Source organism: Ambystoma mexicanum, chromosome 6q (assembly GCF_040938575.1).
Source record: "Ambystoma mexicanum isolate Mex_15411 chromosome 6q, UKY_AmexF1_1, whole genome shotgun sequence".
NCBI lineage: Eukaryota > Metazoa > Chordata > Amphibia > Caudata > Ambystomatidae > Ambystoma > Ambystoma mexicanum.
In genome coordinates this window covers 1596043409-1596057666 of record NC_090937.1, presented here as the reverse complement: position 1 = coordinate 1596057666, position 14258 = coordinate 1596043409, and the positions used below count along the sequence as shown (strand labels likewise).

Here is a 14258-nt window from a genome sequence, read left to right as displayed (position 1 = left end):
GTAATTGCAAAGCAACTAGCCCCCCCCTCGACAAGAGAGGAGGGGAACGCGACTGAACCAAACAGGTTGCCTGAAAAACCACTACAGCTAATGCCTGGTGACCTTATATATGTCAGAAGTTTTGTGCGGAGGTGGAATGCACCACGTTTTCATGGCCCCTATGAGGTAGTGTTTTGCACGCCCACAGCAGTAAAGGTGAAGGGCCTGCGATATTGGGTGCATTTGACAGACGTACGTAAAGCTTACAGCGCTGCGGAGAGTGAGGTACAGGACGAGGCACAGGCAACAGCGGACGATGAAGTTGTGCAGAATGAATGATTGGAATTTTGTGTGCATTATGAGATGAACAGTGAACACAATTAGCGCGCAACAAATGTCCTGGACTAAAACATGTACATATGTATATGCAAATTTTCTTTTTATTACAATTTTTGAAAGTTTTGCGTGGGGTTCTTTTTTCCTCTCCTGTGCTCTTTAAGATGTTTTTTTTTGGTGTTGTTGTTTTTTAACTGTCATGTTTTTATTATCTATATATATATATATTAAGTAAGGTACGAATAATGATGATTGAAAGGCCACCTTGTCTGTCAACACACCCCCTCCCTCACCCAATCCTATATTTTATCAACGAAACGTTACAACGTGGAAATGTTTACATGTTTGTACTTAATGAACTCTTGTGTCTCAAACAGGATTTATCATGGCATCGAATGGGCAGCCTGCAACTAATAGATATGTTAGATTTAGAGAAATGTTAGTGGCTAGATTGACATATTCATTTGAATGTGGTTTATCAATGTGTGCTATTGTGTTCTTCATCTCAATGTTTTGTCTAGTATTACACTGGGTTATAGCGTTCATCTCTACCGAGATGAACGAGGGGGGAGGGGGGAACAACACCACCCTTGCCCCTGGAACGAAAACAATTCCGACTGTAGGTATCAAAGAAGGTGATTTCTTGATCTGGGATGGATCACACTTTGTGTGGGGATACTATACTACACCACCCACTGCTGTCCTGTCACAATCGAGAACCAAAAATGTAAATAATGACACAATGTCCCAACCTGGAACATACAACAACCGCACGATCCCTCCCGCCCCAATTTCAAACAACGATCTCTTGTTTATTAAGGAGGATGGAAAAGTGATTATGATGACAGAACACAAGTCCCTATATGAAGAATTAGAAAAGGGGGGTGGGAAGGAGGAAGGGGGGCCTGGTTCTTCACCTACTATAACGAGAAGGTACAGAAGAAGGGAGAAAAGTAGGCGGAGAAGAGAGACTGGTGGACAGGGGTATGATGAGTATTATGGGCTAGGGTTAGACAAAATGGAAGACCCACGACACCCTCACCAAGCAAATAAATGGTATGCAGATATGAGCACAACAGCCAAACAGACAACCAATGAGAGCTGCTATGTCTGCTCACTTATCCCCCATGCATCAGGCACACCTAAAGTATTGTTGCCACGAGAATTGCCCATTGTGGATGCCCAATGTCTCCTTCATCTCACGCTGTGTAGAATAAAGAACACTTTTCAAGCACACGATGTCTCTTTCAGAATGCTACAGAACAACAAAACGTGCTATTCGCAAGCGTCTGGAGTGATCTGTCTTAAAGAACCTTTCTTTGCAATACAAGGGACACTGTTTTCCGAAAACAAATGGAAAGACGAAGAAGTGCTGTGTAAGGCAGAAGCACTGAAAGGTGTCCAACCGGACAAGTTGCGGTGGATGGAAAGAACGTGCTTGCCAATATGGAAAGAACACATCCCTAAACTAACATGGGTAACAGCGATGGAGAAACCCTTCAAGCTACAAAGTGAAATACAAAACGAACTATGTTTCAAGGGAGAAGGAAAAATGGCAATGGGAACGAACCAGAACTGTAACAAAACTCTCACCATCCCAGATATGAAAAAAGGAACAGCAGCACTAATGGACACATACTGGGTATGCGGAAACAAGGCGTACCTGCACCTTCCCCAATCATGGAGTGGTAGCTGCTCAATGGCCACTTTGCATTCAACACTAATGGTGATTCCAGAAAGCCACATTGACAGAAGTAACATGATGAAAGGAGGCTTGAACCAGGATGTAGCTTCTCCAACTACACAAGCGCACCTTTATGTCCTGTCCTCCGGAGGGAAAGGAGAAGAGCTCTCAAGGAACAAGCGAGCCTCGAACTACATATCGCAAGCATCATCTGATTTATTGGCACAGATCCCAGACAGGTATCGCCTGTTCAGCTCCGTGGAAACATTCTTTGCCTCGCTAGTATCAAGTGTCCAAGCAAGAGCAAATGCAAAATGGCTCCAGATCACACGGTGGGAACTGATCCAGTTGGCCAATGACACTGAAGAAGGGTTCAACATAATAAAGGTGGAACTACGAGCTCTGCGACTAATGACCATGCAGAACAGGTATGTTCTAGACCTGTTAACAGCGATCGATGGAGGTGTTTGCCGAAAAATAGGAAGTGCGTGCTGCACGTTCGTACCTTCCGAAGACGCAGAAAATGGGTCCCTGTCCCACGTTATTGAAGCAGTACATAACCTGGGCGAGAAGATGAAAATGGAAGGTGGAGCTGAGGATAGCTCGTGGTTCGACAATATCTTCTCTTGGGTTCCCTCATGGCTTGGAGTGACAATGAAGTTCCTGATACCAATAGTGGTGATCATCCTTGTAATGTTCTGCCTGTGCCAGGTGGGCCTCCGATGTTGTGCTAATGCAGTTCCTAACGGTGCAATGATGATGGTGACAATGGGCAACTCCGGTGGTACAATTAAAACAACACAAGAAGTACATGTGCAGACAGGAGCAGATAACACCCCCAGATACCAGTTAGTGCCTATGTGCCGTGATAAGTTCATAGTAGATAAACTATGGCACACCACTATCAAAGAACCACGAGACGTAGAACTGGAATGGTATGAGGAGGTCTGGGTAGATCTGGAAGAAACTGGCGACTGTATATATTTAACATGTACACCAGACGAGTATGCTAGGAGAGGTGAGAGTTTAAGGGGGGTGTGCAGAGCATGGATGCCTATAAAAGGAACCCCTGCATGGGATGACGCAGTGATAGAGGAACAAGAATGTAGAAGATTGGAAGAGCTAAAGAATTCGTTACTTTAGTAACGAAAGGGGGGAAATGTAGGGGAGGAATGGCCACGAGGCCCTCCTCACCTACAGCTCCCTCCCCAGGTGAGGACCATGACTCGGTGGGCGCCCCCTCATGCCACCCGGGCCCAGGTGGAGGAGGATTCACCCGCCGACGACATTGCCCACACGTACCCTTTCCTTGCATTTACCAAAAATTAGTTAGGTCTAGACGCCATCTTGCCTAGCAAACATGGTGTGAGTTCAGCACACTGTAACGAGGCCCCCACCTTTGGAGGGCCTTTCATGCATCTCTGCCGCCTCAGCAGCCCTGGCAGATCCGCTGCGAGCGCGTTCCCATGAGAAAGTCGGAGATGAGCTAAACCCGAGATGCCAACACGGCAACATTATATTAGTAACAATGTGATATTGCACCCCGTATGACCCGGACCGCAAGGCCGGGGTAGCGAGGAAAAAAACTGAAGCATCACTATCTGAAGAAGGTAGAAAATAATTCAAGTATTGGTATTAATGAACTACCTCTGTTTAAAATGTGAATAAACTATAAAAATGTAACGTTATATGATATCCCTCCAGGTCTGGACTAATGCTGCTATAACCACGGAGAAAGATGTTGACCAAACGTGTAACCTCTATCTGTAAAAGTGTTTTTCAATAGTATGTAGAAACTTGAACTCATATATGTTTTTTGAATCACCCAAAGCGGCGAGCATCAATCTCTGTAGGCCATAACCTAGATATCCCTCGTATAACGTCTAATGTACATACAATACGCACACAATGTAGTGAATATAATGTTAGGTAATGAAAAGGTACTGGAACCGACTGTATTAAAGAAATGTGTAACGAAATTGAAATATATATGTGTGTCTAAATAACGTCAAAATAAGGCAGAACAGTATAAAACTTCTGCATTCACTGATCAGCAACGCACGAGGAAAACACCTTTGTGGATATATGCAAGGCCATTCCCTCTCCCACCCCACCAAGCCTGCCAGATAAAAAAGCTAAGACTTGTGCCGCGCTCCCTCACCTCCCCCAACCAAGCTGGCGTTACTTCAGAGAGTCAGAGGCCCCGGCGCCGCAACCAAGGCCACAGCCCGCCACCTGTGTTATTTACAGCACGGTAATAAACCCACGGTTGAACCCACTGATCTACCAGCACCCTATCATAAATCCCACGAACCCCCCAAGAATCCTGACCCCGCGCAAGGACGACCCCCATCATTGGGACAAGACACAGAGACCCATCTATATAATAACTTCTAACGCAGCAGACAGACATGTATCATTCGGCCCAGGCCCCAGAGCCCCGTCCCGCGACCTAAAATACCGGTCAATAGGACACAGGTAAATCTCACCCCAACCGACAACCACCAGACCTCTCACGAGGTGCATTCCTCATGTGTTGTGTTTATTTTATAAGATAAGCTGCTGAAGCGATTTATTAATGAACTTAAATGTCGTTTTCTGAATAACTGCAGTGTGCATGGCCTAGGGCAAATGAGACAGGAAAGGTATTCGTCATTGTCACAGGCTGCCCCAGCACATCAACACCGCACGGATGACCTCAAGCCGGCCTGCCAGGCCCAACCCAACCCACGAGGCTGACCAGTGACGTCGTCACGCCAAGACCAACCCCGCTGCAGCAACACCTATAGTTAGTCGACGCCACCCAATCCCAATTAACTTGTGCCCCCTATAGTGTTTAGGTGTTGATGACGTTTTTTGTATTAGAAATACGCCTGTCTTTGCTATTGTCAGACAGAGCGCTCTCGTAGGTTGCAGAGTTCTTTGCATGCCTTATTTTTGGATAAACTCCCACTTACGCTCACCCGCACTCTGTCTTGGCCTTATTCCCACTACGGGAGAGTCCCTTATTGTCTCTCATTGCGGGGAGGATCGTGCTGAATTGGGGGCGCTTCCTTTCAGTACTTACGTGAAGGTGGCCTTTAATACACTTGAGCTATTCCTGTTATTATAGACCTGCTCTTGCACCATCTCCGTCTCCTTGGTAATGATGTTGCCCATGTGAGGTATGAAGTCGAGGCTCACAAGCTTCTTGATAGTCTTGTCCTTTGTGAATCCCATTGCCTTGAAAATTCTGTAGTCTCTGCCCATGTCGTTTGCATTAAGGACCCATGACTCATTCTTGTGTGTGGGTGGTGGTGCTGAGTACAGTGTCCCAGAAGGTTGCGTGACACACCACATGTTGCCGTCATGGCTGAATCCCATAAAATAGGAATGATGAGCCCATTTAGATCTTCCAACTTCTGTGGCGTTTTTAATCCATCTGCCACCTCGAACTTCTGGAGGACCTTTCAGGAGTTTGTCTGCAGTCACACCATACAGTATGCCATCATTGTTGAAACACAGAGCACTAAATCGCTCCCATCCGGATCCATCTATTAATTTGGCCTCTCTATGGAGCCAGGGCACATGCTCATTGTCCGGTTCAGTGCCTTTGTATAATTTGCCATCCTTGGTCACAACATATAGTTTGCCTTTTGGACTGAAGAACAGGAACTTGAACATGTCCCAGTTACCTCTCCCAACACATGTGGCATTGTCAAACCAATTCTCTGTGTGACGGGAGGGTGTTGGCCCACAGTATAGCTCTGATCCACGCACCACAAACAGCTTCCCATCTGGGTTGAAGAAACACGTGCTGGCGTTCTGCAGTTTACCTACGGTTATGGCTCGCTTGAAGTAGTTGTCTGTTTTAGCGGCTGGAGGGAGACCTAGTTTACATACACCATCTTTTCCCAGGGCGAATAGGGTCGTCTCTAAAATGCAAGCGAGAGAGAAACATCAATGTTATTTTTGGATTCTTCAAAATATTATTGCACCTGCGCTTTGTAACAAATGTATGCTTTGAAATAATTTAATATTAGATTGAAAGGGCAGAGCATGAACTTGTATTAACCCTTTTTAGTTCGATACAACTATTCTCAATGCACTGGGAGAACCAACAGGCGATCCTCTTTTGACAGTATACTACAGAGGGGTAATGCCACAAAATGAGCGATTTAGAATGTCCGCACTGAAGCACACCCTCGGTCTGAATGTTTGGCACCCCTTCACCATCACACCTGGACTGTCCCAATGGGAACCAGATGAGAGATTAAGGACTGTTTATCCCCATTGTGAAAAGACATCTTTACCTCCAGTAGGGCATTGACCCAGACTTTCGATGACACCCACCCACGCAGCTGTTCATCAGGTCCCTTAGATTGGATGCTTAAGTATTTACATACCTTGTGCGATTGTTTGTTCATAAAAGCTGTTTGTATGTGATACCTATTTACAAATGTGCTGTGTCAAAATATCATTGGGTAGGACATAGGCGATGGCCTGCTGCTGTCATCCAGACATCTTCTGCCACAAGGTAACCGCCTTAAAAACCACCTCTAGGCTTCCTGGTGTGCATGCGGTGGGTAGCAGGTGCCAGTTTTAACATGCATTTTTACCAGCACAGAGCTATGCTATGGAAATAACATATGAAAGGATAGCATTACTGTGGGCCCAGTATACTTTTTACAAATGGATCTCCATGGCCACCAAGACAATGGAGACTTGAGTATTATTGAAAAATAAACCACTGACTGTGGTATTTACTAGGCAAAGTATCGCTCATATTCTTGCATCTTCAGTGAACCCGTCATGCTTTGCCCCTTTGCACCATCTCTTGATAAAATAAGGAGACTCTTGTAGGAATTAGTTATGTGAGCAGTAACTCCATTAAATGCTTTGGATTATTTTAAGTGGGTCATTAAATCTAATACTGTGTATCACAAAATTGACTCATCAGTTACATTCTAAAGTGAGGTTTTGATTAATTAGTAATATTTATTTTGAAAACCATACTGAGTTTGTACAGTTCTGAGTGTCATTTGTTTAGCTCTTCAGGTGAAGTTCTGTATCCCACTAAATAGTGAGTGGTCAAGGGTGCCCTCCCTGCACCTGCGCAGCCAGTGCCGTGAAGAGTTCTGACTCACTCAAGATGTTCCTACGACTCTCGCACAGCGAGCCAGCACAGATATCAGAGGCACACCAGTTCCACACATGGCACCCGCAGAGTGAGTCCACGTAATAAATGAACCCGCACGTTTATTTCTTCGTGCAAAGTCAAACAGCGTAAGCGACTAAATGGCACCAAACTCAAAAATACTTTTATTTTGTTCACCTTCTGGTAACACACCTGCAGAGTATGAGAACATGTTTCCTACTATTTTTGCACCAAAAAACAAATGAAGATCTGGGGGCTGCACAGAGGGCGAAAGTGGAATCCAAGATAGTGGACCAAAGTTTTAAAGGCCATACCCCAACACCTGAATCAAAACCAGGTAAACAATTAAAAGGTGCCAATCACACCCTATTCCCCCCCCATTCATTCACATCTAGGGGTGCAGATCGTGTATGAATCCCAACCCTATGGAAGGTGGTTGTCACGGGTATATAAGTACAGTTTTCCAGTCGGGCAGTATGGGTGTTTGGGGTAGGAGCTGGCAGAAAGAGTGTGGAGCAAATCGAAAAGTGAGGAATGAGTTTAGAGTAATAGTGGGAGGAGAAAGAAGTTAGAGACATGAGGAGTGATAAGTCAGGTGGAGGGGGGTTAAACACCTCAGCAGTAGGGTGTTTGAGGCATCAGGAAGAGGTTGCATGGAGACATTAGGAGTTTGAATGGAGAGACCAGGAGGAGATTGGTGTCATGCACCAGCCCTGGAAATTCATGCATAGGTGGAAATACCACTAACATGGTTCTGATTGTTCCAGGTTGAAGGTCTAGTGTTTTTCCAACATGGCCGCCGGGAACTATAAACAACGATGCAAACTGGCGCTTAGCGCGTTGTATCGACTTTGTTACGTTCGCCGCCAGTTTCGTTTTCCAGAGGCGACTTGCAGTTCAGAGCTCATTCTCTCCCCGTCTCCCTTCTCTGTATGTGTTTCATCTTTATTCCCTCACGTGGGTGTTTACAGGTTAAGGTAAGGTAGCGGTTGGTTCTGTTTCTCTATTCGTTCATACACATAGCGCTAACCTCCCTTTGTGTCTGCCGCTATTTCCCTATAAGTGTCTACATCGGCTATCTTTCTCAGCTTTTTCTCTTTATTTTACCGACGTCCACTGTATTGGAAGTCTTACCTTATTCTATTTCTTTCCCGTTATCGTCTATCTTTTTCTTACCTATTTCTTTCTTTTGTGGAAACTACTGGACTCTGATTTCTATATTCAACCCATCATTAACTCAATCAGAGGAATTGTTGGATAATTTGTGTACGGTTTCCAAGGACAATTGAAAGATACTCTCAAACAAACACTCACCGCATCTACAGACGGACAGTTACGATCTCTCAGGGTTTTTTGCCTTTGGGCTTTTTCCCAGCACGAAGGGCGTGCTCCTCGGGTTTCCCCAAGATCTGTAAAACATCCAGATCAAGGTGGCCACCGAGGGAGCGCGTCCTTACTTACGTCAGAAAAAGGAGAAGAAGTCAGGAGAAAGCGTAAGAACTAGGAAGAAGACAGAAGCATTAAGGTTGGAGGAGATACAAGAAGACCCAGGTGAGGAGGAGAAAGGGGTAGAGGAATCCAGTCTTGACAGTATACAACGCCCAATCAAACCTATGGCGTCTCCGGAACAGATACAGGAGATGTGCAACGCCATACAAGGACTCAGAGTGGAGATGCAAACCCTGCATGCTGGGAACCTTCTACTTCGTCAACAGGCTGCAGCTAGAACAGAGAGTAGAGATGATCTACCACCTATGCCATTCTCATATGGTAAATATGAAGGAAACCCCAAGACAATAAAGGAGTTCCTAGATGCCTGTGCAGTATATTTTTCCTTCAGACCTAGAGCTTTCGAGTCTGAAAGGGCTCGGATAGGATTTATCATTGCTAACTTAGCGGGTAGTGCTCTGGCCTGGGCGTCCCCCCTGGTCACTAACCAGGATCCTTTGGTTAATGATTATGCTGTATTCTTACAGGGCTTCAAAGACCGTTTTGAACGTCCGGAGGTCCAGTATACCAAATACGAAGCTTTCCTCGATGTAAGGCAGGGAAATCAGGACCTTCAAGCTTACATTGCGCAATTCCAGAGTCTAGCAGTATCCGCTGGTTGGCCAGATACAGCGCAACAAACGATCTTCAGAAGGGGATTGAACGAAGAAATGAAGGACGAATTGGCCCGCGTAGCTCGTCCCAACAGCTTTCGTGAACTAGTTACCCTCTCCCTCCAGATCGAATTTCGGATCCAAGAGAGACGTTTGGAGAGAAGGAGAGGAAGAGGCTATGTCCAAAGGTATAGTCCTCCACAAGGAAGAAGAGAGCGCCCAACCCTAGAGGAACCGATGCAGATAGGATCTACCAGAGGACCCTTAACCAAGATTGAAAGGAAGAGAAGACAAGAACTGAACCTCTGTATGTACTGTGGATCCTCTAGACACAGCCTCAAGGACTGTTCTGAAATTCCCTCCAGAAGACAGGGAAACGACAGACCCCAGGTCTATGCAAGGGAGATCGTGGGGACAACGGCTCAAACCCTTGCAATCTTACCAGATTCAGTCAGGAAGGAATAGAAGACAACCGTTTAATGGTATTTCAGGTCTTGTTTTCCTACAACTTGAAACAGAATATCCCTGTACTAGCCATGCTAGATTGTGGAGCTGCGGGAAATTTCATTGATGTCAACTGGGCCCAAGAAAACCAAATTCCACTCCAGAAAAAGACAACCCCTCTCCCAGTTGAAGGTGTAGATGGACGTCCTTTATCTTCCGGAGTTATTACGATGGAAACGGTTCCTATCTCATTGGGAATGGGACACCACACGGAGAACCTTAGCTTTGATGTCATCAGAATGGCACATTTCCCTCTGATACTAGGTATCTCCTGGTTACGACGTCATAACCCCACAATAGATTGGACAGCTAACAAACTCAGCTTTGATTCTGAATATTGCGGAGAACATTGCATGAAGGGACTCCAGGTTGAAGTCCAAGCTAGCATTTCCAAAGGACTATCCAACATTTCTGTTTCCTCTATACCCGTACAGTACCAGACTTTTTCTAAGGTGTTTGAAGATATAAACCCTAGACTCCTCCCACCTCACCGAAAAGAAGATTGTAGCATAGACCTCCAGGAGGAGGTCTCTCTTCCATTTGGACGGATGTACCCTTTGTCCTTAGCAGAAAAGGCTACTCTGAAAGAGTATCTAGATACCAACTTGGAGAACGGACTGATCCGACCATCAAGGTCTTCAGGAGGAGCATCATTGTTCTTTATATCTAAAAAGGACTCAAAGGAGTTACGCCCATGTATCGATTACAGGGGTTTAAATAGCCTGACTATCCGTGACAGATACCCAATGCCCCTTATTCGAGATATTCTCGAGGCTGTCCGGAATTCCAGAGTATTCACCAAACTCGACCTAAGAGGGGCCTACCATTTGTTAAGGATTAAAAGAGGGGATGAGTGGAAGACTGCATTCAGAACACCAATGGGGTTATTCGAATACTGCGTGATGCCATTTGGATTAGTGAACGCCCCGGCGATATTTCAGAGATTTGTGGACAAGATCTTTGCAGATCTTCTATATACATCCGTCGTGGTATATCTGGATGATATACTGATCTTCTCACCATCCTTGGAAGAACATCGAATTCAGGTTAATAGGGTTCTACAGAGACTACTAGAGAATCACCTCTTTGCTAAACCAGAGAAGTGCGTCTTCGACGCTTCCGAAGTCTCATACCTCGGATTTATTTTGTCAGCCAATGGGGTACGAATGGATCCTAACAAGATCCGGGCAATAGACCGATGGCCAGATCCTTCTTCTGTTAAGGAAATACAACGCTTCCTTGGTCTGGCAAATTTTTATCGTCGGTTTATTCCTAATTTTTCAGACCTGGTTTTGCCCTTAACCTCACTCCTTAAAAAGGGAGTAGTTTTTCACTGGGATACAGAAGCACAGGAGGCATTCAAGAACCTCAAGAAACACTTCACTTCTGCTCCAGTTTTGTTACAACCTGATCAGACTAAACCATTTGTCCTGGAGACAGACGCCTCCGGAGGTGCCTTGGGGGCAGTATTATTACAAGAGAATCAAGAAGGGGAAGAACACCCCATAGCTTACTACTCCCGCACCTTGACGGGAAGTGAAAGGAATTATTCTGTGCTCGAGAGAGAGCTATTAGCTATGCGAGCTGCCTGTCAGGAATGGAGACACCTTTTGCAAGGGGCAGCGCAACAGTTCACGATCCGCACAGATCACAGAAACTTGAAGGTACTCCAACAGATGGAGTGTAGAAATTCGAGACATGCTCGCTGGGCATATTACTTTTCTAATTTCGACTTCCAAATCACCTACATCCCTGGATCTCAGAACAGTGTTGCGGACGCATTATCCCGAAGCTGGGAGAATGAGGAGAAGCCAGAATTACAGAGGGAAAGAATCCTACCGAAGCATCATTTTTATATGATCGCAAATCTTTTTCTACAAGAAGTTCATAGTGGATTGGAAGAATTTACACAAGAAGTAAGAGAAACCTATCAATTGCAAGACATTGACGGATTATGGTTTCGCCAGTCTGCACTATTTCTACCCACCTCAACTCTTCAGAACCAAGCCATCCACTTTTGTCATGATCTACCCTTGGCAGGACATAAGGGGGAAAAGGCAACTTATGAACTGATATCCAGAAGTTTTTGGTGGCCATCTATGCGAAAAGATATCGCCTCCTATGTTTCTACTTGCCCCATCTGTGCTATCAATAAGACACCTCGTCAAAGACCATTAGGACTCTTACATCAAGCCAAGGCACCGACACGTCCTTGGGAAGACCTTTCGATGGATTTTGTAGTAGAGCTACCAACTTCAAATGGTAAAACAGCAATTTTGGTAACGATTGATTCTTACACAAAGCTAGCCCACTTTGTAGCGTTACAAGGAGTACCCTCTGCCTCCGAAACGGCTACCATATTCCTCAAGGAGGTTATAAGACTACACGGCTTACCCCGAACCATAATTTCGGACAGAGGAACCCAATTTACCTCAAAATTTTGGGACTCCCTTTGTCATCAACTTGGAGTTCAACGAGCTCTCTCCTCGGGGTATCATCCTCAATCAAACGGACAGACGGAGAGACTGAACGCCAATTTAGAACAGTACCTCCGTTGCTATTGCAATAGAGAGCAAGACAACTGGGCTTCTTTGCTACCCATGGCAGAATTTGCCTATAATAACACTTATCATACAGCTATCAAGATGAGTCCCTTCAAATGTACCTACGGGTACCATCCTCATCACTTACCAGGAATCATAGCTCCAAGATCTAAGATATCCACACCAGCCATTGAAGAGATGTTAATGGATCTCAGGGTCTCACACAAAGAAGCATTGCGAGCATTGGAAGACAGTAGGAGGAAGTACAAGGTGTCAGCCGACACCAAAAGAAGCCCCAATCCATTATGGAAACCAGGAGATCGAGTCTGGCTCTCTACTCGGTATTTACCTCGTTGGATCCATATGGGTAAATTTGCAGCCAGATTTATAGGCCCATATCGCATTCTATCCAGGATCAATCCAGTTGCATTCAAGTTACAACTACCCAGCGCCTTAAGAAGAATTCATCCAGTCTTTCATTCGTCTCTTCTAAAGGCTCATAAGGACGATCCTTACAAGAGAACAAGAAGAAGCCCGATTACTGCCCCTCCCGAAGAACCAAAAGAGTATGAAGTGGCCAGATTGGTTGATTCTCGTTATAGAAGGGGAACTCTTCAATACCTGATTCATTGGAAGGGATATCCGATTGCTGAAAGAACATGGGAACCCAGATCACATGTACATGCCCCTCGACTGGTTCAACAGTTCCACCGACGGAATCCGGGGAAGCCTGGAGGAAGCAGGTATAGAAGGGGGCATACTGTCATGCACCAGCCCTGGAAATTCATGCATAGGTGGAAATACCACTAACATGGTTCTGATTGTTCCAGGTTGAAGGTCTAGTGTTTTTCCAACATGGCCGCCGGGAACTATAAACAACGATGCAAACTGGCGCTTAGCGCGTTGTATCGACTTCGTTACGTTCGCCGCCAGTTTCGTTTTCCAGAGGCGACTTGCAGTTCAGAGCTCATTCTCTCCCCGTCTCCCTTCTCTGTATGTGTTTCATCTTTATTCCCTCACGTGGGTGTTTACAGGTTAAGGTAAGGTAGCGGTTGGTTCTGTTTCTCTATTCGTTCATACACATAGCGCTAACCTCCCTTTGTGTCTGCCGCTATTTCCCTATAAGTGTCTACATCGGCTATCTTTCTCAGCTTTTTCTCTTTATTTTACCGACATCCACTGTATTGGAAGTCTTACCTTATTCTATTTCTTTCCCGTTATCGTCTATCTTTTTCTTACCTATTTCTTTCTTTTGTGGAAACTACTGGACTCTGATTTCTATATTCAACCCATCATTAACTCAATCAGAGGAATTGTTGGATAATTTGTGTACGGTTTCCAAGGACAATTGAAAGATACTCTCAAACAAACACTCACCGCATCTACAGACGGACAGTTACGATCTCTCAGGGTTTTTTGCCTTTGGGCTTTTTCCCAGCACGAAGGGCGTGCTCCTCGGGTTTCCCCAAGATCTGTAAAACATCCAGATCAAGGTGGCCACCGAGGGAGCGCGTCCTTACTTACGTCAGAAAAAGGAGAAGAAGTCAGGAGAAAGCGTAAGAACTAGGAAGAAGACAGAAGCATTAAGGTTGGAGGAGATACAAGAAGACCCAGGTGAGGAGGAGAAAGGGGTAGAGGAATCCAGTCTTGACAATTGGTTGGAACGTCAGGAGGATGCGAGCTTGAGAGACCATGAAGGGATTGATTTCATAGGTCCCAAAGAGGTTAGAGAAACACCTCCAAGAAAGTACAGGAAACTAGCAAGAGTAGAATATATGAGAGGGCAGGCTTGGCCCAAGGCATTGGGTGGGAATGAGACCCTGATATGGAGAGTGCAAGCCTAAGGTGGGAGAGGAGGAGCATGACTAGAGCAGTAGTAGATGATGGGTGACTGGGAGATCAGGACCCTAAGAAAGGGAGGTGGCTGAGCCCTCCTAATCTCGCCTGTTGAACCTGGGGAAGGAAAACCAGTT

At 45.4% G+C, this 14258-nt stretch overlaps 1 protein-coding gene across 1 annotated transcript in view; it reads right to left on the bottom strand.

Annotated features, from left to right (window-relative positions):
• LOC138516877 (uncharacterized) overlaps positions 1-14258 on the bottom strand; it is a 233057-nt gene that overhangs the window by 166577 nt on the left and 52222 nt on the right. Inside the window, exon 2 of the mRNA XM_069632326.1 lies at positions 5067-5913. Coding sequence (XP_069488427.1) covers positions 5067-5913 — 847 coding nt within the window. The remainder of the gene's footprint in view (positions 1-5066; positions 5914-14258) is intronic.